The following is a 24,047-nucleotide window of genomic DNA, read 5'->3' as shown; positions in this document are numbered from 1 at the left end:
AAGAAAGGAAAACCTCTTACTCATAGTCATCAAGTCAAAATGTACAAGTTCAAGCTTGGGTATAATTTTCATACTATAAAAACAGTTTACTCAACAGTGTAAGTCACTTAAATAAAAAAGCCAAAACAACTACTTAAAAGCATTACCTTAAACATTTAAAAGCAACATACAAAATATTAATTACACACTGAGTGATTTGTACTAAATAATAAATCCTTCTGGAAAACATCTTGACAGTGCTCTTTGCTTCTAGCTACTTTACTACATGTAATTCTGAGTAAAACTGCTTACTAAACTTTAATTCAAAGTTTACCAATTCACATAAGCCTTCTTCCCCAACAGCTATTTTGTGAGATTTTGTTGACAGTGTGCAGTTTTAACAAGCACCCATTAAAATAATCATGTCTCTAATCACTGATAAAAAAAAATTAGTGACTTTCCTCAATATAAAACAGTATCACTTAAAACTGATTTAAAAAAGCAGCTCAAATCTCAATTTACACATGTGCTAAATGCAGTTTAAAATAATACAATACTGCGAAACAATTGGTACGAACTCTTCAAAAATATCAATGGTATGGAAAACAAAGGCTGATTATGGCTGTGTGACAAGACAAATAAATATAATCTTTGATCTTACTGGATCCTGAAATTTCTTACATGTGGTCAGTGTACAATAGAGTTACTTAGGAAATGTCTTTGTTCTTAAGAGATTCAAATTCAAGTATCTAGGGATTAAGAGCTATTATGAATGAAATCTGAAACTATCAAATGATTCAGCCAAAAAATGTTTGTGTGTGTGTGTGTGTGTGTGTGTGTGTGTGTGTGTATGTAGAAATAAACCAAACTGTAGCAAAATATTAACTGGCAAATCTGAGGGAAGACTATATGTTGGTCATTATAATTATTTTGCAACATGTCTAAATTTTCAAAATTAAAAAATATAAAGCAGTTAACAATAAATCAAAATAGTACACTATATCATAATGTTCAGATTGAAACTTGGATTCAAATTTAGCTGTATTTATTCTGACTATTGCAAATTACTTATTTTCTCTTAGACCCTTCCCACATCTGAAAAATAGGAGTAATGTTGCTGTTAATACTGTTAATGCTGTTAATGCTGTTAATGCTGTTAATAGAGCATTTTAATTAGAAAATATTCTGCTCAGAGGGAAAGGGGGCAGTGGAAAGATGGGGAAAATAGGTTAAGGGGAGGAGATACAGGCTTCCAGTTATGAAATGAATAGTCATGGGAACAAAAGGTATAGCACTGGGAATATAATCAATGATACTGTAATAGCAATGTATGGTGACAGATGACAGCTACCCTTGTGAGCATAGCATAACGAATAGAGAGGTTGAATCACTAATACTGTACACTTAAATCTAGAACACCAAGTATCAACTATAATGAAAAAAATTTTTTTAGAAGTATTCTCAAGTTATATAAAATGCATCAATTATTTTCACAGACTAAAAATGGTAATACATGTTTGCACACTCTCAGAATCACGATCATAAAAATCAGATCACAATGTAAAATAGGATAAAGAAAGCACAAAAGACTAAATAAACATTCTATACTAAGCCTATCAGACACCCGAAAATTCACTTTTTTAAAGAATTCTCTCGCTTGAATGCTTACTGGTCACTGTACTTTTCACTTATCACCTCTTTGATTTTCTGCATATAAATACAGGAATTTTAACTATAATGCTGTAAGAAATTAACTACATGTCTGACAAATAAGCTTTGGCCACCAGAACACTGAAAAATCAACTATCGGAATTTTCTCCTAGTGACAATTCTTTCCATAAATAAGAATTTGTTAAATCTAATAGATAATGTTATTATTTAAGGATTATTTATTTAAATAATTGCTGCTTCTGTTTATGGCTGATGCTCTTATTTACAGTAGGGAAACATATTACCAAATATCCACAGGTTAAAACCTGTTTAATTAAATATAAGCACTCATTCATTCTTGATTCTAACAGCCCTACTAAAGCAGGGAGCCTTAGCTTTGCAGACAAGGACCACTTAGAAAGAGGTATTTACGGTTGAACTTCAAAAAAGATCCTTAAAGTCAAGAAATTTTAGGCAAAACTGTGCATGTGTATTTCTCTACAGAAAAGTTCAAGCCTTCTCTGAGATTTTCAGAAGGATCAGTGAGTCAACATAGATTAGTTCAAAACCTCTGTATCAAAGCAATGGCTAAAGACCTATAGCCTCTTCCCACAGCTTAAATGTCCTATATACAATGAGGTTCAATTGTTTTTCATAATGGCTCATTTTCAAATCTACAATAGAATCAGTAAGGAAAAAAATATTAATTTTTATTTAGGAACCTTTACCAAGATTCTGTAAAGTCAGTGTGACAAATAACAAACATAGTCTCCAAAACGTGGCTCTATCTAAAATCTTGCCTAAGTAAAGAAAAATGATAGCTTCAAAGCTTATGGAAGAATATTTACCAAAAGTGTTAAATGTTTATCTCTAGATGGGAGAGTTCATAGGTGATCATTAATTTTTATTTTTGTTTTTCCCCATGAATATGTATTAACTCTGCAAAGAGGAAGAGAATACACAGTTTACCCTTAACCAATTCCCTGCACAGTTGAAAATCCACATGTAACTTCTGACAATCCACAAAATCAGCCACTATTGACTGGAAGCCATACTGATAAGTTAATTAACACATATTTTCTATGTTATATGTATTAAATACTGCATTCTTACAACAAAGCAAGCTGGAGATAATACGTTAAGAAAATCATAAGGAAGAAAAAATATATTCACGGTAATGCACTGAATTTATCCAAAAAAATTCATGTGTAAGTAGACCCATGCAGACCAAATCTGTAATGTTCAATGGTTAACTGTATAGCCTGTAATAATCATCCTTCTTCTAAAATATTAGTATAGTATTTTCTTCTGAAAACAGAAGTATAAAATTTATTACTCACCTTAATAGCTTTGATGGCTGCCTTAGTAATTTGGGTCATTTTCGCTTTAGAAATGGGTGGTTTGTAGTCGTTCAGGGAATACAACTGATAAAAAGAAGAACAAATTTTAAATACAGCAAAACTAATGATCTCTAAGCAAGTGCATGAAATTATCAAACATTTCCATTTTTATATTCTCAATAAAATCAAAGTGCTGCTTTCTTTTAAAAATCAAGTTCAACATCATTGGCCCTCAGGGAAATGCAAATCAAAACCACAATGAGTTACAATTTCACACTTAGTTATTTATAATCAAGAAGACAGATAACAAGTGTGAACAAGGATGTGGAGAAACTGGAACCCTTATATATTGCTAGTGGGAATATAAAATGGTACAGCAGCTTAGGAAAATGGCTTGGCAATTCATCAAAAAGTGAAACACAATAATATGTAATATGACCCAGCAATTCCACTCCCAGGTATATACTTGGATGAATTGAAAATACATATTCACATTAAAACCTATACACAAATGGTCACTGCAACATTATTTATAAAAGTCCTTTAGAAAGTGGAAACCACCCCAAATATCCATCAAATGAATGGATAAGGGGCGCCTGGGTGGCTCAGTGGGTTAAAGCCTCTGCCTTCCGTTAAGGTCACGATCTCAGGGTCCTGGGATCGAGCCCTACATCGGGGCTCTCTGCTCGGCGGGGAGCCTGCTTCCTCCTCTCTCTCTCTCTGCCTACTTGTGATCTCTGTCAAATAAATAAATAACATCTTAAAAAAAAATGAATGGATAAACAAAATGTGTTATAATCATTCAAAATATTAGCCATAAAAAAGGAATGAAGTACTGATACATGCTACAAAACAGATGAACCTTGAAAACATTATGCTGATTTTAAAAAGCCATATTAAAAAGGACTAGATATTTTAAGATTCCATTTATATAATATGTTCAGAAAAGGCAAATCTATTCGGGACTGCCTACAACTGGGGGAATTGGGAAGAAATGATGAATAACTACTAATGAGTACATTTCTTTTGAGGGGTGATAAAATATTCTAAAATTGATTGTGGTAAGGTTAAAGAACCACACTAAATGCCACTGAATTATACACTTCAAATTGGCTAATTGTATGGTATATGAATTATATCTCAAAACTTTTTAGAAATCAAAGGATTCAGGTTTAACAGTAATCTCCACCAAAAAATAATTTTGTTTTGAAATTTCTCATATAAGTAAAGGATAATAAAACTGCTTAAAGAGAAAACAGTTAAAGGGGGGGGAGAATCAGGCAATGAACAAATGAAGCTTAAATGAATACTGATTAAAACATGCACTGTACTGAGAGATGACAAGATTTTAACTATAATGCTGTAAGATATTAACTTCAAGTCTGGAAATGAAGCTTTGGCCATTTCAACATTGCAAAACACCTGAACAGACTTAAAAGTAACTAAAACAGAATGTGTTGGGTTAGTCAACAAGCAACTTAGGGAGTCCTCTACAGCTATTGCTCTGGCACCCCTTATAACCTATCGATGAATTCTACGGATTCTATCCAGTTTTCCCCATATTTTCAACTCTTTCTCCTTTAACCACAACCACAACCATAGCCCCAAACACTTTCATCTCTCACCCAGAGGACAATCCAAATGGATGTGCATGTCTATCTTTTCAAAAACTAATCTAATCAGGTGACTAATATCCCCTTAAAAAGGTCAATTCACTTCCCATGCTTCGGATAAACACATATGGGAACTCCTCTCCACCTTTCCAGTCTCATCGGACTCTACACTTCCCCGCTGAGCCCTTTGCTCCAGGAACAATGATCTTTTTTCAGCTTCCTGCCACAGAGCATTGAAAATGGGCTTGTTCCCTCTACTTGGAACACTCTTCACCAGGGTCTCCTCACTAGTTAATGTGTACTCATTCATCTCGGTTGGAGCAACACTTAATGAGGAAACCTTCCCCACCCTCCCAGCCAGATCGGTACCTACTCTTTCTTACTCTCACTGTACTGTCATTCACCTCTGAAGCACTCATCATAGTACTTTGACATTTACTTGTCTGATCATTTAACTAATACTTGATTTTTAAATGGACTGTCACAGAGAGTGACAGTATCATCAAAGGTCAAAGGATGTAAGTTCCGTTAATACAGTTAAGATGTTAATGCTACAAGAGCTGTTCAAGCTGAAATCATTTGTGGAAGAAGTACAAATGTCCTTCCCTCTAAGTTCCCAAAGAAGTGCCCACCTGTTGATACTGCCAACCATTAGGTCAAGATCCCATCAGATCATTTAAGAAGCTATGTCTGCTAAAGTCACAGGAAATTTTAAAATACTTGGGGCTTCAATTACTACCTGAAATTTTAATACATTTGTGGCTTCAATTACTACCAGGTACAAAATAACATCAACACATTCTATAGTGCTTACAACAGCTGTATGTATAAAATAAAGGTCAATTTCTCAGAATTTCTCAGTAGGCCCTGGCTGCTGCCCATCTGAAATCCGCTCCTGCCCTCTCCTACAAGAGATTAAGCTCTAAGGATAGACACCATGTCTTTTTTGTTTAGATTTTTTTTCCCTTTTCTCCAAACTATATTTTCATTATCTGGGAGAAAACAGATATTTGTTAAGAATAAGTTAAAATGAACACATACAAGACAAAGCATTGCACAAGCTCTGCACAGAAAGACATGGGTATGAGTTCAACTACATCATCTTATCACAAGCTGCTAAACCTCTGAACCTTAGGTTTCTCATTCATAGAACAGAAACTCATTTCACAGAAACATCACATAAAAATAAAGCTTTTAGAACACACTAAAGTTGCTCAACGGGGTTAACCATTATTAAAATTAAAATCCTACTCTGTAGGCGTTCTCCATTTAAATGAATAACATTAAAGGATCCATCAAGCACTTATTCACTCAGCTACTTGCAAGTCCATTCTATAATAATTTATATTATTAGGGCAATGAAGATACATCATCTTTTTCCCACAGTTGACTACATATACTTTCATTTTGTATAGTAAAGCCCTGAAGTTTCGATCAAGCATTAGTTCATAGTCTAGCAGACCAAAGCTTTGTTTGTTGTATGTGTGTATGTAATGGGGGTAGGGGATGAGGTAGGGGAAATATAATTAAGATTTATTAGACATTTTCAACAGTCTGAAAAGTCAGCTTTTACCTGAGATACCCTGCCTTTTAAAATGCACATACTGCAGAAATTTAAGGTAGTACTCAGAGAAATACCGAGTAGTTAAGTACTCTTCCAAGGCTCACTTTATATGCTTCCAACTAACCATTACTCTAGATTCTCTAAAATCTCATTTCTTTATTAAATCTGATCCTCAGAAAATAGGCACAGATCATTTCATCTAACTCTTCAATGAATGCCTTAACTAAGTCCTCAGCTTACAAAGACTGATGAAAGACTTGTTCTAGAAACATTGTGTTTTACCCATCTGTTAAAGAAATAATTATCTTTAACCAAAAAAAAACTCTTATGCAATAATTCCCAAAGTATATTCTCCTTGAATGCAGAACAGGAGAATGACTCAGCCAGTTTCCATGTGCTTACTTTTTTAATCAAGAAAAGATGATTTAACATGTTTCTCCCATCTAGTACCTTGGCTTCTAAGTGAGCTTTCTCAAGTTTATTTTACTTGTCAGAACATAAATCTCAAATGTCTATTGACATCTACTTCTCTGCTATATTTAACTATTAGTTTTACTGTATCCAAATATAAAATATATTTTCACCAGTGTCTAATTTTGATACAAGGTTCTCTTTGAAGTAGATGGAATATAAATTTATATATTTAACAAACTAATGTGAACCCAGCACCTGACTGCAGAGACAGCTTATCTTCATCCACCTTCTATTTTTTCTTTCTATGCGGGGGAGGGAGCAGGCTGTGAGGGAGTGGGAGAATCCCAAGCAGGCCCCCCACAATCCTGAAATCATGACTCCAGCCAAAATCAGAGTCACACTCTTAATCTAGGTGCCCCTTTTTCTCCCATTCAATTTTATCTCTAAATTTAAGTGTTCTTATACATTCCCGTTGTCAACCCTCAACATCAACACCGTCCTCTAGGACCTCCCTCAAAGACCATTTGTTGAGACAGGTATAACATCACTATAACAGTCAGGATTTTAGAAAAAGAAAACAGTGCTGAAATATCAGACCATTCAAAGCTTTTTAAAAACTTCTATAAGTAGTCTAACGTATATCAAGAGAGAATATTTAATCTTTAGATCTATAGGATAGGACTGAGTGTCTGATCCACAGTAATACACCTGTCTTGCCCAGCTGATAACAATTCTGCTACAACATTGCCATTAGGAAGTGTCAAGTTTTGTTCCAACCCTCATTCTAATTAGATATATCAACTCCTGACCAAAAATTGGGAATGTAATTCTCCCTGTATTCTCAAAATCTGATCTGGTTTTACACTGGAAAATGTTGGAAAAGAATGAAAATTTATCCTTTGACCTCCTTTTCCATTTCCCTAATGACTCCCTTCTCTATACTTGGGTCACAAGATCAGGGCTGCATGCACTCTAAATTTGGGCTCTCTAAATACCAAGTTTTCTCATGTTTAGGCTTTTTTTTTTTTCCCCCCGAAGATTACTTATTTGAGAGACAGAGCGTGCGGGCATGTGCAGGGAGGGGCAAAGGGAGAGAGAATCTGAAGCAGACTCCCCACTGAAATTTGGAATCACTGAGCAGGGAGTCAGACATGGAGCTTGATCCCATGACCCTGAGATCACAACCTGAGCCAAAGTCAAGAGTCGGGTGTTTACCAGAGCCGCCCAGGCACCCCTCATATATAGGTTTTGATCCCACCAATCTATTTCCTGGTCCTGGCTCCCTCCTACCTCATTTTCGAAAGTTTAAATGGCTGCTGATTCCTGTCAGTTTGTTCCATCAAATTATTCCCTCACTTAAGATAGTTTTCACTTTTCTAGGTCTACTGATAACCTGCTAGGTCTGAACTCCTCTTCCCAAATCTAAGCTTCTTCCCCTCAAATGCTGTGTTCTAATGTTATCTAATCTCATCTGACAACCCTTTATTTATACAAACTCTCCAGGTCCCTCTAAACCTCAGTGACTGAAATGAAGTCCCAGTCTTGACCTGCCCCTTCCTATGGCTATTCAAGACTTACCAAAGGCACTGGATCTCAGTCAAACTCCTTTATGTTTCAACTCCCCTCAGGAACTGGCAGGCACCACAACAAATGTATTCTTTTGACATCTGAAAACAACTTCTAATGAATCATTTTCTAGTGACTTTAATCAAGGTTTGAGGATTCTTTTTAAAATCTAAACTGAAATATCTTAGTTCCTGCAGACTATTCCAACAAAAAACTTATTTTTGATAAAGATTCTGCTACTGACTGAGCCAAGGACCAGTCAGGACAGCTAAGTACTTTAAGCTCTAGAAGCCACATGGTCTCTATCACACTACTTAGCTCTACCCCTGCAGCAAGAAAGCAGTCAAGGACCAAGGATCAATTCACACATGAATGGGCAAGGTATGTTCCAACAGAACTTATTTACAAAAGCAAGTCAACCTTGAATTTGGGCAGTATTTCTCAGGCCTAGAAATGTACACTTCTTTTTTGCATTTGGATAAACATATTCATGACCTCCCTCATCTACCCTCTTCCACACAGTGACTCATTACCCAAAACTTAACAAAATGTTGTGCTTCATGCTTTTATTTTAAGCAAATTCACTTCAAAAATGTTAATGTGGGGCGCCTGGGTGGCTCAGGTCATGATCCCAGGGTCCTTGGATTGAGCCCCAGCAACAGGGAGCCTGCTTCCCCGCCTACTTGTGATTTCTTTCTCCATCAAAAATGTTAATGCCTTTCCCAATTTGAGCACAGTTATTATATGAATTCTATCATTACCTTGGAAGAGCCCAATGAAAACCTCATTATCTGACATTCCCCCAAAGAACATTCAAATGTTGGTAAAATCTTGCTCATTTACACGTTAATGTTAGCCTTCAAGTTTGTGGTTCTATGATCAATGGAAATAACCCAGTATATGAACCTAAGATAACTAAAATAGTTATCAACCCAATCTATCTTTCCTAACAAGAGGCCTGTACTGCCTTTAAAGTGCTAGTTAAGGGACACATGGGGGGTTCAGTCAGTTAAGCCTTTAATCTCAGCATCCTGCGATCCAGCCCCATGTTGGGCTCCCTTCTTCCTCCTCCCTCTGCTTGTGCTCTAATAAATAATAAATAAAATCAAAAATCAAAAAGAAAGGAAGAAGGAATGAACAAGCGGACTAGTTAGGATCCCTCAAATCTCGAAAATCAGAAATCAAAAAAGGTAACTGGAACAAACACCATCTTGATACCTTCAATTCAAGATAGCATGCTGACTACAGATTTTTCTTCTCTTCCTCCTACTGGAAGAATAAAGGAATAAAATTTTAAAAAGGTAAAAAGAACTCAAAATGTAAGCAGAATAGGGAAGGGAGTAAATCGACAGACAAGATGTCACAAATTTCAAAAAAACAAACCCAAATATGATTAAGAGGATTAGAAAATGATGTCACAAAGAGGAAATCACAAGCCACAGTAAACACAGAAGATACAGCCAGAGGAAAATAATTTGGCTTATCTTAAATTCCAGAGTCCCACCACTCAAAATTAAGGTATTAAAGATAGCAAGGGCAGCACAAGTGAACTAATGCCTCATCAATTCTTGCAAAAAGTCAATAAATATCTAAAACAGACAATTCAAGAAACAGTGTTACAAAAATACTGCTTAGATATATGAAATTAATATCATCATCAGAACTGAAGTGTTAAGAACTTAAACATTTTCCTCTTTTGGGGACCCATCATGATGTGAGAAGGAAGAACTTCCAATAAAATCTCTTTTGTACTTAAAAAAAATTGCATGCGTAGGTTACTTTGAAAAACACAATAACTGTATTTCAGTACAATCTTGCTCTACTTGCCACAATGGTCCTCCACAGTAACTCCTTCCAAAATTCATACACTAAATCCCCAATCCCTAATGTGACTATATTTGGAAATAGAGACTTCATGCAGGTAATTAAAGTTAAATGAGATTGTAAGAATGCAGTTCTGACTCAACAAGATTTAGTGTCCTTATCAGAAGAGACACCAAAGAACTAGCTCTCTCTCACTGCCATGACTACTAAGACCTGAAGGTGGCTGTAGGAACTGAGAGCATCCCCCAGACCACAGCCAGCAAAGGAAACAGGGACTTCAGCCCTATAATAGCAAGGAACTGTATTCAGTCAACAACCTAAATGAGCTTAGAAGAGAAATCCACGTCTCAAGTAAGAGCACACAGCATGGCGGACACCTTGATTTCCACCTGGTGAGCCCATCTGCAAAGGCAGCCAACTAGTGCTTAGGTTGTGACCCATGGAATTTATAAAATAAATCTGTGGTGCTTTAAACCATACGCTAAGTTTGTGGCAATGTGCTGCAAATCAACAGAAAACTAATACAATAGAAAAAGCTGTAAATGATTGTATAGATTTAATTTTTGCAAATATTTTTTGAAAAGTATTTTCATAATTCAAAGTCAAAATTAAAATTTTTCTAAATATCTATTTTTCCTAAGTAAGTTAAAAAAAAGAAATTCAGTATTTTGCATATAGGAATAAAAAGTAAATAAGATAATTGTTTCACTGATAGTCATTTTAAAGAGATTATTCTCCAACTCTAATTCCCGAAAACCAATATATTTTATTACAAATTTTACTTCAACAACTCAAAACCTAAGTATTCCCTATATCTGAAATTTGTCACTCTCTAATATACAAGTTCTCCTTTTCTGTATAGCAAGACCTTTCCTATTATTTTTGGGTTGGGATACAATACACAGTATTAAATACTGTAACATAAAATCAGATACACTTGACAGAATGTGACCAGAGAACAGTAACAGAGTTAATATAGCAGATTCAACACTAAAAGCAACATTAAGAAAAAGCATGTTCTAAAAGAATAATGTGACCAATAGTGACTTTATATTAAAGTAAATTTCTTTGTTAAACAATGTTTGAATTAATACATGAGTGTGGGTTACTTCTACTGAAGTAGCAATATTCTCGAACACACGGAATTTTTTAAAGAGCAAAAGCCAAAAAGATATGTTACAGATATTCTGCCAGGACTCCCAGATCACACTTTTAAAGAAGGCACAGCTCCTGATTTTACACTAAATAATGTGAGAGTATAAAGACTTCAAAACAGGGGCGCCTGGGTGGCTCAGAGGGTTAAAGCCTCTGCCTTCGGCTCAAGTCATGATCCCAGGGTCCTGGGATCGAGCCCCGCATCGGGCTCTCTCCTTGGTGGGGAGCCTGCTTCCTCCTCTCTCTCTCTGCCTGCCTCTCTGCCTACTTGTGATCTCTGTCGAATAAATAAAATCTTTAAAAAACAACAACAACAACAACAACTTCAAAACAAAGTTTCAAATGCATCTTTGAAATAAACCATATGTAACTGGGAACACTAAAGCACATAAAATCTGAAATGCTGTAACATCTAAAAATCAGTGAGCAAAATTAAGTTGTTTCCTTTTTTAAAATACCCTTAAAAACTTTTCCTGTGTTATATTTTAGTACAGAAAAATTGGAAAACATTAAAAAAGCACCCAAAAAAGCACAAAGATGACATAAAATGTAAATTATTTATAATCTAACAATTCATCACTCATTCCAAATATATTCATTAGTGCCAGGCACCATGGATCTAATAGAAGAGGCAGACAACTCTGCCTTCATGGAACTGAGTGTGCTTTTGCAGATAGGGAATATTCTAATAAACAGTTTGGAGAGTATAGTTAAGTATAATGAAAGTATATATTATTTGGTGAAGGTTATGCAAAACTGGCATCTTTCTCAGGATCTCAAATCCCAAACCCTTTTAAAAAAAAGTTGGACACCTGGGTGGCTTAGTCAGTAAAGTGTTTGCCTTCAGCTCAGGTCATGATCTCAGGGTCCTGGGATCCAGCCCCACTTTGGGCTTCCTGCTCAACGAGGAGTCTGCTTCTCCCTCTTCCCCTACCCCAATTGTGCGTGCTCTCTCTCTCAAATAAATAAAGAAAATCTTTAAAAAAAAAAAAAAAGTGTAAGACATTACCAGGAAAAATGATGCCCTTTTTCTTAATTATAAATCTGAAGTAATAATCATCTGTCTAGTAAGATCAAACCTATACACTTAACTTTTGGTGGGTCAGGTGGGATGGGGTAGATCCTCTAGTTTAAAAGGAAACAAAAGAAAGCCAGAATTTGATATATAAAAGTGCTAACAAAATTGTTATGACAAATATAAATATTTAGGGTGCCTGGGTGGCTCAGTGGGTTAAGCCGCTGCCTTCAGCTCAGGTCATGATCTCAGGGTCCCGGGATCGAGTCCCGCATCGGGCTCTCTGCTCATCAGGGAGCCTGCTTCCCTCTCTCTCTCTGCCTGCCTGTCTACTTGTGATCTCTGTCTGTCAAATAAATAAATAAAATCTTTAAAAAAAAATATATATATATATAAATATTTACATGCTTTTTTTTACTATTCGCTCCTATGGGCTAAAGTATTTTCACATAAATAGTCTTTTATATTACTAAGCAAAACATTCTATTTCTCAACCATGACAGGTGTCTAAGGTTAATATTGCAGTTTTGATTAAACTTATAAAAAGGAACCCATTTACTTTAGAATCTAACTTACTGTTAGCAACAAAAGAAACTGTTTAAAACTGTTAGTAACAAAGAAAAACTACCATCAGCTCTCCCTCAAGAATTAAATTTAGGGTACAAAAACTTATTTACATGGTTTTTAATTCAATACAAAAAATTTATGTATCCCTTCCAAATTCTTGGAATAAAGTGGATAAAAAAGTACTCTTAAAACAGTATACAGGAGTTACCGTGAGCCAAGATGGAGTAAGCCAACTACAGCCTCTCTCCCCACACTGATTACAACTAAAAGCACCAGACTACAAAAAAAGCTGCAGACTGTGAAAAGAAAAACAGAAGCCAACGGGAAACAAGTAGAATAGTAACCAGTGATGGGGGGGTGGGGGGAGACTGTGTGCAGGTACCGAGGTAAATTTCATAGTGTTTTGTGCTCTTCTATGATAGGTTTTGATTTCAGAGAATGCAGAATCAAACTCTGCAGCCAGTGCTAGAAGCAAAAACACCAGAGGAAACCCCTTTTGTCTAGCCAGAAGACTAAGTAAAAGGACTCTTCCACGCTACTGTGGTGGGCACCAGGAAGAATCGCCTTTTCTTCCTCCTCTCCCAATTCTCCCACGCCCTGCTTAAGGTTGGAGGGCAACCACTGCCAGCACCTACAAAGCCCCAAAGAACAGCAATTTCCAGACAGAGGAAGAAGGAAAAGAGGCCCCTGCTATCCAAAAAGTATGGTGAGGATTCCCCATTTTTTCCCCACTTCAACTCTAAAGGTTAAAAATGGAGAGAAACCTGACTTTTTGGCCAGAAGAAGAGAGAAAAGGATGCCATGGGATCTAGAAAAAGTATGGGAATCCCACAGAGAGCTGAGAGAGGATCTCCTGATTCTGTGTAAGAACTAACTTAAGTCTTGGGCTCATTCTGGAATTGCGCCCATGTGAAACAGACCCAAAGAAATCCAGCAAAGAGGCTTTGAGAACTAAAATTTATGTAAACCACTAGTTTCTGATTGGCACATGTGCTGGGCACATATAAAACAGCAAAACAAATGTTTGTAAAAGTGAACTGCCATTGGAACCAACACAAAAAGGCAAGACAGAACTTGCATCCCGAACCCAACCAAGATGAATGTCTGCTAAATAAATCAATATTCTTAATAAGATTTTAATGAAACCCTTCAATACTGAAAACTTCCAGTATACAAGCCAAACTTACTTGATATACCAAAACACACACACACACACACACACACACACACACGTGCACACACACACACTCCCTCCCAAACCAGGAAGATGTGCCCACACTGCTCAAGTAAAAGGAGAATCAACAGATGCCAACCCCAAGATGATGCTGATGTTGGAATTATCACAAACTTCTAAAGAAATCAAAATGATCCTCAATAAGGTAAAGGAACAAATTCTTGTAATAAATGCAAAAAACAGAAGTTTTCATCAGAGAAAGGAAAACTACAAAAAAAAAAACTATCAGAAATTTTAGAACTGGAAAATACAGTATCTGGAAGGAAAAGGTAGTATGGTACTCAATACAAGAGCTATAAAATTATTATGAGTGACCTTTATATACTTTAAGAAGCAAAAGGCCATAATCATGGAATTTTTACAACATTTCATGCAACAGTTAAAAAAAAGTCCAAGAAGAGAGATTTATTAGTAAGGTACACTAAGAGAAAAAAACTTAATCTGATACATACATTACTAATGTAGAACTATGGAAATCTCTAATATGCTATGTGACAAATATAAAATATTTACAATACAGTATATAAATATAAGAATTAAATGCAAAGATAAGACCAAGAAAAATGTTCAGAAAAACATCTGCTGTAACAACTTAAAGTAATTAGGCATAGATAACTTTCTTACAATTAAAAAAAGTTCTATCCATTTCTCTATTTCATGCAATTTTTTTCAAACCATAATCTAATTAATCAACTGAAAACTTTTTCAAGGTAATCCTAGTCCAATTAAAATAGAAAAAGGAAATAATGAAGCATATACTGACTAATCTTGAGTGAAGCTTTTGTTCCTGTTATATTTACATAGGTAACTACTAGATCATGACACAAATCATATTTTTTTTTAAAAAGGACTTTTTTAAGATTTTATTTGTCAGAGAGAGTGGGAGAGCACAAGCAGAGGGAAGGGCAGGCAGAGCAGGCAGAGCAGCAGGCAGAGCAGCAGGAAGAGCAGGCTCCCCACTGGGCAAGGAGTCCAATATGGGACTTGATTCCAAGACCCTGGGATCATGACCCAAGCTGAAGGTAGACAGTTGACCAACTGACCCACCCAGGCATCCACAAAAATTATATTTCTTATTGTGGGTTGTAAAGTTTTTCTGAGACACTGCTGTAGCCCACAGTCTTAAGTAGAAGATAATACTAAAATTAATTATAAGGAAAATAAAACATGATTAAAATTTCCCTGGATAATTCTTGTCAAAGGCTGAGTCTAATTTTAGTATATGTGCTGCCGAAGCGAGCACTCAAAGGCTGAGTCTAAAGGGCAATCTTTGCTTTGTTCATTTTTTTTTAAAGACAATTAGTGAATATCTAGAAATATAAAAGAATTAGTGGTATAAAACTCAAGATTTTTTCCCAGTTGCAATCAGAAAAATGGGAAAAGGGAATGAACTTTCACATCTGAAATCACATCCTGCCCCTACTGATGTACACGTACATCCTCTTGCAACTTCATAGCAGTCTTACCACAAGGTAAAATTATGTCATAATTTGTTTTCTGTGCTATTTCTCGACCTACCTACCTACCTAGCTATCCATTACGCCATCCATCCACCCACTTTGGAAAACACTGTCCTCACATACTGTGAACCCTCAGTAAATAAGTACCAGTATTAGTATCCTTTTATTCATATCCTCCACAATGCCCAAAACAGTTCCTTGCACATATTACGTATTCAAATAAATGCTGATTCAAATTTTGATAAAGTAGCCAAATTCAACCAATTAATAGGTCACAGTTAAACAATCATTTAAATCTAATCAAACCAACATTCACTGACTACCTACAGTAGATATGCACAGTATTAAGCCCTTCAGAAAACAAACAAACAAAAAAGATCTTGAAGAACTTCATCTAGATATTTAACAATCTACTGAGGTAGAAGGGGAGGGTAGTGACATACCATTATTATAATACAGTAGATTCTTAGCATTCTGAGATTTACCATTGTCAGCTTTGACAATTCACTAATGATCCCAAAGGTCTTACAGGTAATTCTGCAGAGACACTAATTTGAGGTGTGTATTTGTTTCTCTTCTCTCATATTCTCCTTTGCATTTAACAGAGGAATAATATACTAACGTGCTATTTAAATTTGGGGGGATCCATACAAACCTGACGATTCTGCCTCATGAAAACAAAAACGCATGGCATAATTTAGTGCCAGAATAAAAAATGCTACATTCAAACAAATGAAATGTACATCTAGTTGCTAAAAGAGAAAAGGTTTAATAAAGAAAACGGAAGTGAAATGGGCTGACTGAAAAAAAGAGAGCATTCCTGTTACAGCTGTGATTCTACTTCCACACTACTTACACTCATAACACACTCATCAATGAATCTCTCTTTACAAAACTAGCAATTTTTAAGGAGGACTGGAGAAGAGGTCTATTTCCTAATGGGAATACATTAGAATCTCAACAGAATGCTGTGCTTTCCTACTGGGGAATCACTGAGTACCAAAAAATACATACAAACACACACACACACACACACACACACACACACACACACCAAGACCCATAGATGAGAATATGTAATACATAGTTTCATGTATATAGTAAATGTTCCCATTTCATACTGTTGTATAGACACAATGTATATACGACAAGCACACTTTTATGTTTACTTCTAAATACAAATAACTTTATTTCTAACACAGTCTTGTATTAAAAGGTTTAAGTTCATAGCTAAGAAATCTGCAGTTGAAGACAAAGATAATCTAAAATGTTTTTCAAAGTATAAAGTGATTCAAGTAAAACAGTTGTTGAAGAGACTGAGTAAAAACTAGTAATCTAAAAAAGATTAGTTCTACTGTATAAACTTGAGAGAACAGAGAATAGTAAAATAAAAGCCAAGTCAAAAGAAACTATAACAAACCAAGAGGGAAGTGATGAGGACCTGGACTAAAGTCTCAATACTTTATTTTTATTATTTAATACTGAGAATAAAAGAAAAGGGAAGGATGCGAAACACATAAAAACAACCACCACCACCACCAAAAACCCTCACTGGATTTCATGACTGAAAAGATGTAAATGAAAGAGGCACCTAGGAAAATTCCAAGTTTTCAAGTCTGAGTGTTTGGGAGTATGATTTTACTGTTGATATAAAGAGGAAGTCTAGGTTTGGGCTACAGCATCCAAGAAAGACCAAAGATTAGACCACAGAAAAAGCAAACAGAGGGCGCCTGGGTGGCTCAGTGGGTTAAAGCCTCTGCCTTCGGCTCAGGTCATGATTGCAGGGTCCTGGGATCGAGCCCCGCATCGGGCTCTCTGCTCAGCAGAGCCCGCTTCCTCCTCTCTCTCTCTGCCTGCCTCTCTGCCTACTTGTGATCTCTGTCTGTCAAATAACATAAATAAAATCTTAAAAAAAAAAAAAAAAAAGGCAAACAGAAGGCATGTTTCGAAAACCTGGATTACATGTGTTTCCATCAGTTTGTAAGACTGAGTCTGAAATATCTAGCAGCTTGGCTGTTGAGAGATCTCTGAATCGTGTGTGATTCAGATGGGGGTCAGGACCCCCATCATGAGACTGGTGGAAGGGAAAAACCCTGTCACAGTATTTTCTCCAGCAATGAATGAAAGTGAAAACGTACCAAATGGGTGATGTCAGTTTAAAAACAACATAGCACAGAATATTAGTATTCCGAACAGGCCTCAGAGATGTGACACATCAGTAAGTGAAAAAGGGGTCCTGGATTTATGTGAAGGGAAAGCAGACTATGGTGAATACACAAACAAAAAATAATGTGAGGCGAAAAGAAAAAAGAATCATAGCTGATAACAATATATTTCTGGTGACCAGACCAAAGACCAGACATAGAGTGGATGATTCTTCTTTGGCCATTATTTGGCACAGTCTCATTTCTAAATCCTAAGTAGTCTGTATAGTCCCTAAGGACTAGAATTAAAATATCCTTTTATATAAAATGAGGGGGGGGGGGGAAGAAGAGTCTAAAAGAAGTTTGTGGAAGAAAGACAAGTTAGATTCAGGTGACGACAATATAATTTCATGTGCATATGGACACAAAGTACCTAAAAACTTACAAGACTGAGTCCCAAAAATACATATCATTCCTGAAGAGATAGTTGAAAAGATAAAGAATAAATACTGAAGACTAAGTATCAGAGAATAAGTAGAACAAAAGCCTACCAGGCCTGGGGGTAAAACCATTCCAGAAATAAGAGCAACAAATAGATTTTTAAAAAGGGAAAAAGAGTAACATGATAAAGGAGAAAGAAAGATTACTTTCATCAACTTTGTCAATTATTAAGTACTATCATAAATGCTGCATCACTTTTATCTTCAGAATGGCCCAATAATATTAAAATTCACTGTACTCATTTTATAGATGTATAAACTTAGGGTAAGTGAACTAACTAAATTCAAACTACAGAACCATGTCTCAAACCCAGTTCTGGCACCTACCCAGCCACTGTTTCCAAAAGCAAAACAAAAAAGCCCACCAGCTAGCAACCATATATACAACTGAGTCAGAGTAAGATGGCAGATGATTATGGAAACATCCCTTTAACAGCATCAACCTAACTAATAACCAGGAAGACTTTAATCAAAAGAAAAAACATTATCAAGCTTATACATCCACTGACCAAATAAGAGCTAAAAAATTCTTTTAAAAATTAATTTTAAGCAATCCTCAATGAGGTTTAAGAGCCTTCCAAACTTTAACAAGGAAGCTCACTTTCTCTAAAAATATTTAATTCAAATACTATTAAAACAGACCAGATCCATCTTTCTCCCAAAGCTAAGAAACATAGTTATTTCAGTTTGAAGGAAATGACAAAAAAAAAAAAAAAAAAAAAAACCCAAAAAGGTAATAAATGTGAAAAATTCCAAATACTGAAAGCTCTCATTCACTGCACACTATCCACCTAAGGCTTTCTTAAGAAATGACCACTGTTAGACTGGGAGGCTGCCTTCCAGAATTTTCTATACACACCTATGTATACACATGTAAAATAAACTATTTAAAAAAAAGTAAGTATATACATCTATGTAAAATAAATACTTAACACATTCCAGTACAAAATTATACTCCTAGTAACTGTTTAAAATTGATTTTCTTGCTAGATTCAGTAAAACACTGAAATTCTTATGTTGAGCAATAATGATACTGGTCCAAAATCTATCAAATACATCATGGTATTTTGTTACCATGTGTTCAAAAGTTTTGTTCAACAATTTCTCCAACTTAGGGAATATTTCTCCAACAGAGAATATATCTAGTACTTTCTTTGTAATTCAAAATCTCCCTTTTATCCATTATTGAAGTATGTAATATGAATGTACTTTCCCAGGGGGACAGAGAGGATCCACAATGACACTCAGTGTTGTCAGCCGCAGCTTTTTTTCTTTTAAACGATCTTTCTTGGGGCACTTGGGTGGCTCAGTTGGTTAAGTGTCTGCCTTGGGCTCAGGTCATGATCTCAGGATCCTGGGATGGAGCCCACGTTGGGATACCTGAACAGCGGGGGTCTGCTTCTCCCTCTCCCTGGCCCTCCCTCTTCTCCTGCTCTCCCTCAAAATCTTAAAAAAAAAAAAAAAATTAGAAAACTTGTTCATTAAGGTTAATATTTAAGAGACCCTGAAGGTTACCTTGTGTAATCCCATTTTACAAATGATAAAACTATCTCCTTGTCACCTGTAATCTCTCACATCTTACCTCGGCAGCAACTCTAGTGATTTTGCAGCCTGGCCCTGCTTTAAAATATATGAACCAGGAGCCGTGAAAAGAGCAGTCTGGGACAATCAAAAGGAAGTAAGTACAAAGTAGCCATTATTACTAAAATGTGAAAATTAGAAACATGCTAAGGATACAGGCTAATAGAGTAACTGCACTCCTCTCCCACAAAGAAGGTGCAAGATACGTGAACTTTGGAATGAATGGCTTTTTTCACTTTTCTGAGGAGGGCTGAATTGCTAGAAAACTGCCAGCTAAGTGTGGGGGTGGGGGGGTGCTGCTGCACAATACTTCTTTGCCAAGGGGTGCACATTTTCCCATGGTACCTTATTTTATGGGCAGGGGACAGGAGTATATAGTAACTTGCTCCTATCCTGACCCATGTATAGCATGAAATGATAATAATCAACTAAGAATCACCTATTCCCACTCCCCCTCTACCTCCAACACACATAAATACTACCAAAATCTCACTAAAAACACACTGAAAACATAAAAATGACATTAAACTGAGACACAAAGGGCAGAAATTTCTTCTAACCTGGTTGCTATGTGACTTTGATACTAACCAAGTTTCATCACCTCTCAGTCTTAATTCCTCATCCATAAAATTAGTCTGTTAAATGATATACTACACAGGTCTTATAGGTCTAAAATTTGTAATTTCTGTAAATAGAGTTTAAGCATGGAAGCTAACAAGAAACCCAATCACAGAACCATACACTTTAGTTATGCCTATAGCTACAAATGTGTAAAATGACTATAACAGTCTTATTCTAAAGTCAAAGAGAGGAGAAATGATTTTCCAACCAAGAAAACAAAATCTATAAACAAACATGCATATATATAAAAATAACTCCAGTTTAAATTTTCCCTGGGTTCCAAATAATCGAACTTCTTTTAATTTCAGTTCTTCCCTATGTCTTCTGTAAAACATTAAAATTAAATATGAATTTTACATACTTTTAACTTTAGAAGTACTATTAATAATGAAATGGCCAAAATGAAAATAAGGAAGAACAATTCATTTGTAAGTCCTCTCTATAACAAATCCCCATAAGCCACATTAGCTGAAATTTCTCAAACAGAGTTTCTAATTCTAAATGATATAGTCTTTACATTCACAATTCCATGTTCACAGTAAGTTGTTTATTATAGGCAAAATTATGGTTAAAAAATTACGTGACTAGGAGGAGCCAATAAAACACTGAAACATACGTGTAGGCTTAACGTTAAATTCTACTAAAATCTCAAACAACATTTAAGTCTTTAATTTTACCCATCGATCATTCCATTTACAACTTAAATTGCTCAGAACAGTAATTGTATAAGCAGAATTTAACACCAAGAATATTCCATGCAGAGTTGCTTTTTAAATGTCCTCAAATTGACGAATAAAACAGAAAGCGTCAAAGCTTTATCTTTACACACACACACACACACACACAAACGAGGAACATAAATATTCTACAAGGTTTTGTCCTAAGCCTGCTTCTCTTCTTTCTCTATATCATCTACCTAGACAACTATATCCTTTCCTAAATCCTCACCTTTTATCTATTCTCCTTAGGTGCCTATATACCCAGCTGGCTATTTCCCACCTTGATGTTCCATAGACCCCAAAGCCTCAAGATGTACAAAATCACTACTGTATTCAGCAAAACAGTAAAAGTAAGTATCTTTGGGTAGTTGAGATATGGGTACTTTAGTTCTTCCATACTAATGAACTTTCCTTTATTCCAGGTTATTAAAAATGATTCCACTCCAACCAACCCACCAAATTATCTTTCTAAAGTTTTTAGCTCCTTCGGATTTGCCCACCTTAGTAATTAATACCATACCATTTAATTTACCTCATCACTTAACCAAAGCTCTGGCACCACCCTCAACTTCATATCCAGCTCCCTATTACTAATAAATTTCTCTTGCATTCATCCCTTCTTCTCCCTATTATTACTCTAGCTGAGCCCATCTTCTCTGTGCTAATTTAACTTCCCTTCCCCCAATCTCATCCCCTCATTGCTCTGCCCTGCTCCAAAGATACTACTCATTTTTCTAAAACACAATTTTAAAACCCTTCAGAATCTTCATTCTCTTCTGACTAAAAATGAGGTCTTACATATAGTGTACAAAGGCCTTTTATCAAAAGATCCTTGGCCAATTCTCCATCATTCCTCCCAACTCCATCCCCTTCCCAAAGCTAAATGATCTTTACTCTCTGCCTTACGTAACATCTCCCTCCCCATTTTGTGTACATTATGATATACATGAAGAGCTTACATATAGTATACACAGGCTATATCACTACTTCTTGTGTCATATTATTCATCACCCTACCTTCTAACTCTTTGTAGTAAAACATTCCCATTCCCATCCCTATTAAGAGTATGAGGGGAGAAAAAGAACACAGGTATCTAATTAACGCCGGTAACCACTCTGAAGAATACAACGCCTGATAGATGGCAAATATGCATAAAAAATAAAGCTCAAACAACCAGCAACTACTTCCCAGCAGCATTCTTTTCAACCACTAGTTGCTATTACATGAAAACCTTCAGGGGCTATCATTACATTCTAGGAACTGGAAAATTGTAATTAAAATTGAGTAAGTTATCTAACAATCCTGAAAGACTAGCAAAATAAAGGAAGCCCTCCCAGAATTATCGGGAATCTTTAACTATTACAGCTCTAAGAGGCCTAAAACGTCTTAATCCTCTGGTTTTGTAAATGAATAAAAGCACTGATTGGTGAATTTTCTACAAGGAATGATAATGCAGGCCTCTGGCCAACTCCTTTAAAATGCCAATACCCTTCAGTTAAGTTGGTTACAACCCTTGTTCTTACAATTGCCACCAAAGCAGAGGTAGGCCTCTAAAAAAAGTTGTGAGTTCTCTGACAGAATAGAGACAAGAATCTGGGAAACTCATAGAGGAAACTTATTTAGAGGAAGTTTCTATATAAATAAAAAACACTTTTCTTGGGTGTAAAAAAATTCAAAGATGTTAAAAAGGGAACCCAATGCGGGGCTTGATCCCAGGACCTTGGGATCATGACCTGAGCTGAAGGCAAATACGTAACCAACTGTGCCACCCAGTTGGCACCCAGGTGCCCCAACTTTTTCCCTGTTTCAGGAAAACTACATTAAGAACTGCTTTCACCACAGTCCTCAACTTTGTGGAGAGTATTTTAAGAATCACTCTCCTTCTATTATTCATTAAAGCCTTAAAGAAAAGACTAGCTCAATCACTGTTATATATCTGAATAACATTTTTTAAAGATTCTGTAACATACATGTATTCTCCACCAAATTAAGTCTAGGTTCTCTGTCCCAATTAATGAAGTTTAACTTGTCATCATCTAGTGAGTTAGTTGAAAGCATCATGAGTAAGAATTATTTTCAAATAAAAATCACACTTGACAAAAAAGAGATGGGAAGCAATGAGTCAAACTTTTTAAAATTTCCCCATTTGCTGCATTTTTTTTACCAAGTCTTCAAGAAAACATTTGTTTTGCAATAACATGAAAACAATTTTTAATAGTTAAAATGTCACTAAATGAGGAAAAACAAGAAATATGAACTTCCCATCACATCCATACACAAAAACTGAATGTAAACTCCATGAGGGCAGAGGTTGTTTTTGGGTGGGATTGCATTTTCTTTTGGAATCTGTTTTGTACAGTTAAATCTCTAGAGCCTAGAATAGTGTCTATACTTGGTGCTCAAAATTTTGAATGAATTATTTTCACTAAGGCAGGTTTTAAATAGTTTCTGTTTTGGACATTCAGGTAAGCTTATTATAAAGCCTGTAAGGAATATATTTCCTTGCTCAATTATAATTTGGACTTATAAGCAGCATGTTATTAATCAAATTCTCAGGTTTCAAAGTTTGCAGCAGGACCCAGCAAAAAATGGCCCATGGCCTATTTTCATAAGCTCTCAAGCCAAGAACATTTTTTATATTTTAAAAGAACTGTGAAAGGCCAACAAGAATATGTGAAAGAGACCTTAAGTGGCTAACAAAACCTATAATATTCACTATCTGGTCCTCTACAGAAACAGATTATTGCCCCCTGTGAATGGAGATCCCATTCACTAGAGAATAAAAGTTTTGCACACTTCCTTTCACCTATGAATTGAATGTACACTATTAGAAACAGATCTTTCACCTAAAACCCTCTCCATAGCTAAGCTTCTGAATTCTGGCTTGTTATCAGATTTGAAGAATGTTAAGAAAAAAAAATTTAACTATAGCATAAGTGGTTATGAATGCTGAAGCTAATAAAAAGGGAAGATTAAAGTTATGTTATGTTTAATGTTTTACATAACAAAAATGAAGAAAAAAACAAAATGGAATACAAACAGAAAAAAAACCCGAATCTAATCATATTTCAAAGAAAGAGCAGAACTACATTGAGGGGGAA

At 35.7% G+C, this 24,047-nt stretch overlaps 1 protein-coding gene across 7 annotated transcripts in view; it reads right to left on the bottom strand.

The window, feature by feature from the left end:
- The window catches only part of SCAF8 (SR-related CTD associated factor 8), a 220,414-nt gene that overhangs the window by 185,531 nt on the left and 10,836 nt on the right, over positions 1-24,047 (bottom strand). For all 7 annotated transcript variants that reach the window (XR_004380172.1, XM_032836416.1, XM_032836412.1 and 4 more), the window contains one exon: positions 2,970-3,053. Coding sequence is in view for 6 of the 7 variants with exons in the window: in XM_032836416.1 (XP_032692307.1) it covers positions 2,970-3,053 (84 nt within the window). In the remaining variant the exon portion in view is untranslated. The remainder of the gene's footprint in view (positions 1-2,969; positions 3,054-24,047) is intronic.

This window comes from Lontra canadensis, unplaced genomic scaffold (assembly GCF_010015895.1).
Source record: "Lontra canadensis isolate GAN:19392208 unplaced genomic scaffold, GSC_riverotter_1.0 scaffold92, whole genome shotgun sequence".
Taxonomy (NCBI): domain Eukaryota; kingdom Metazoa; phylum Chordata; class Mammalia; order Carnivora; family Mustelidae; genus Lontra; species Lontra canadensis.
Note: the sequence above shows the minus strand (reverse complement) of the source record. Positions and strands in the feature narration are given on the sequence as shown.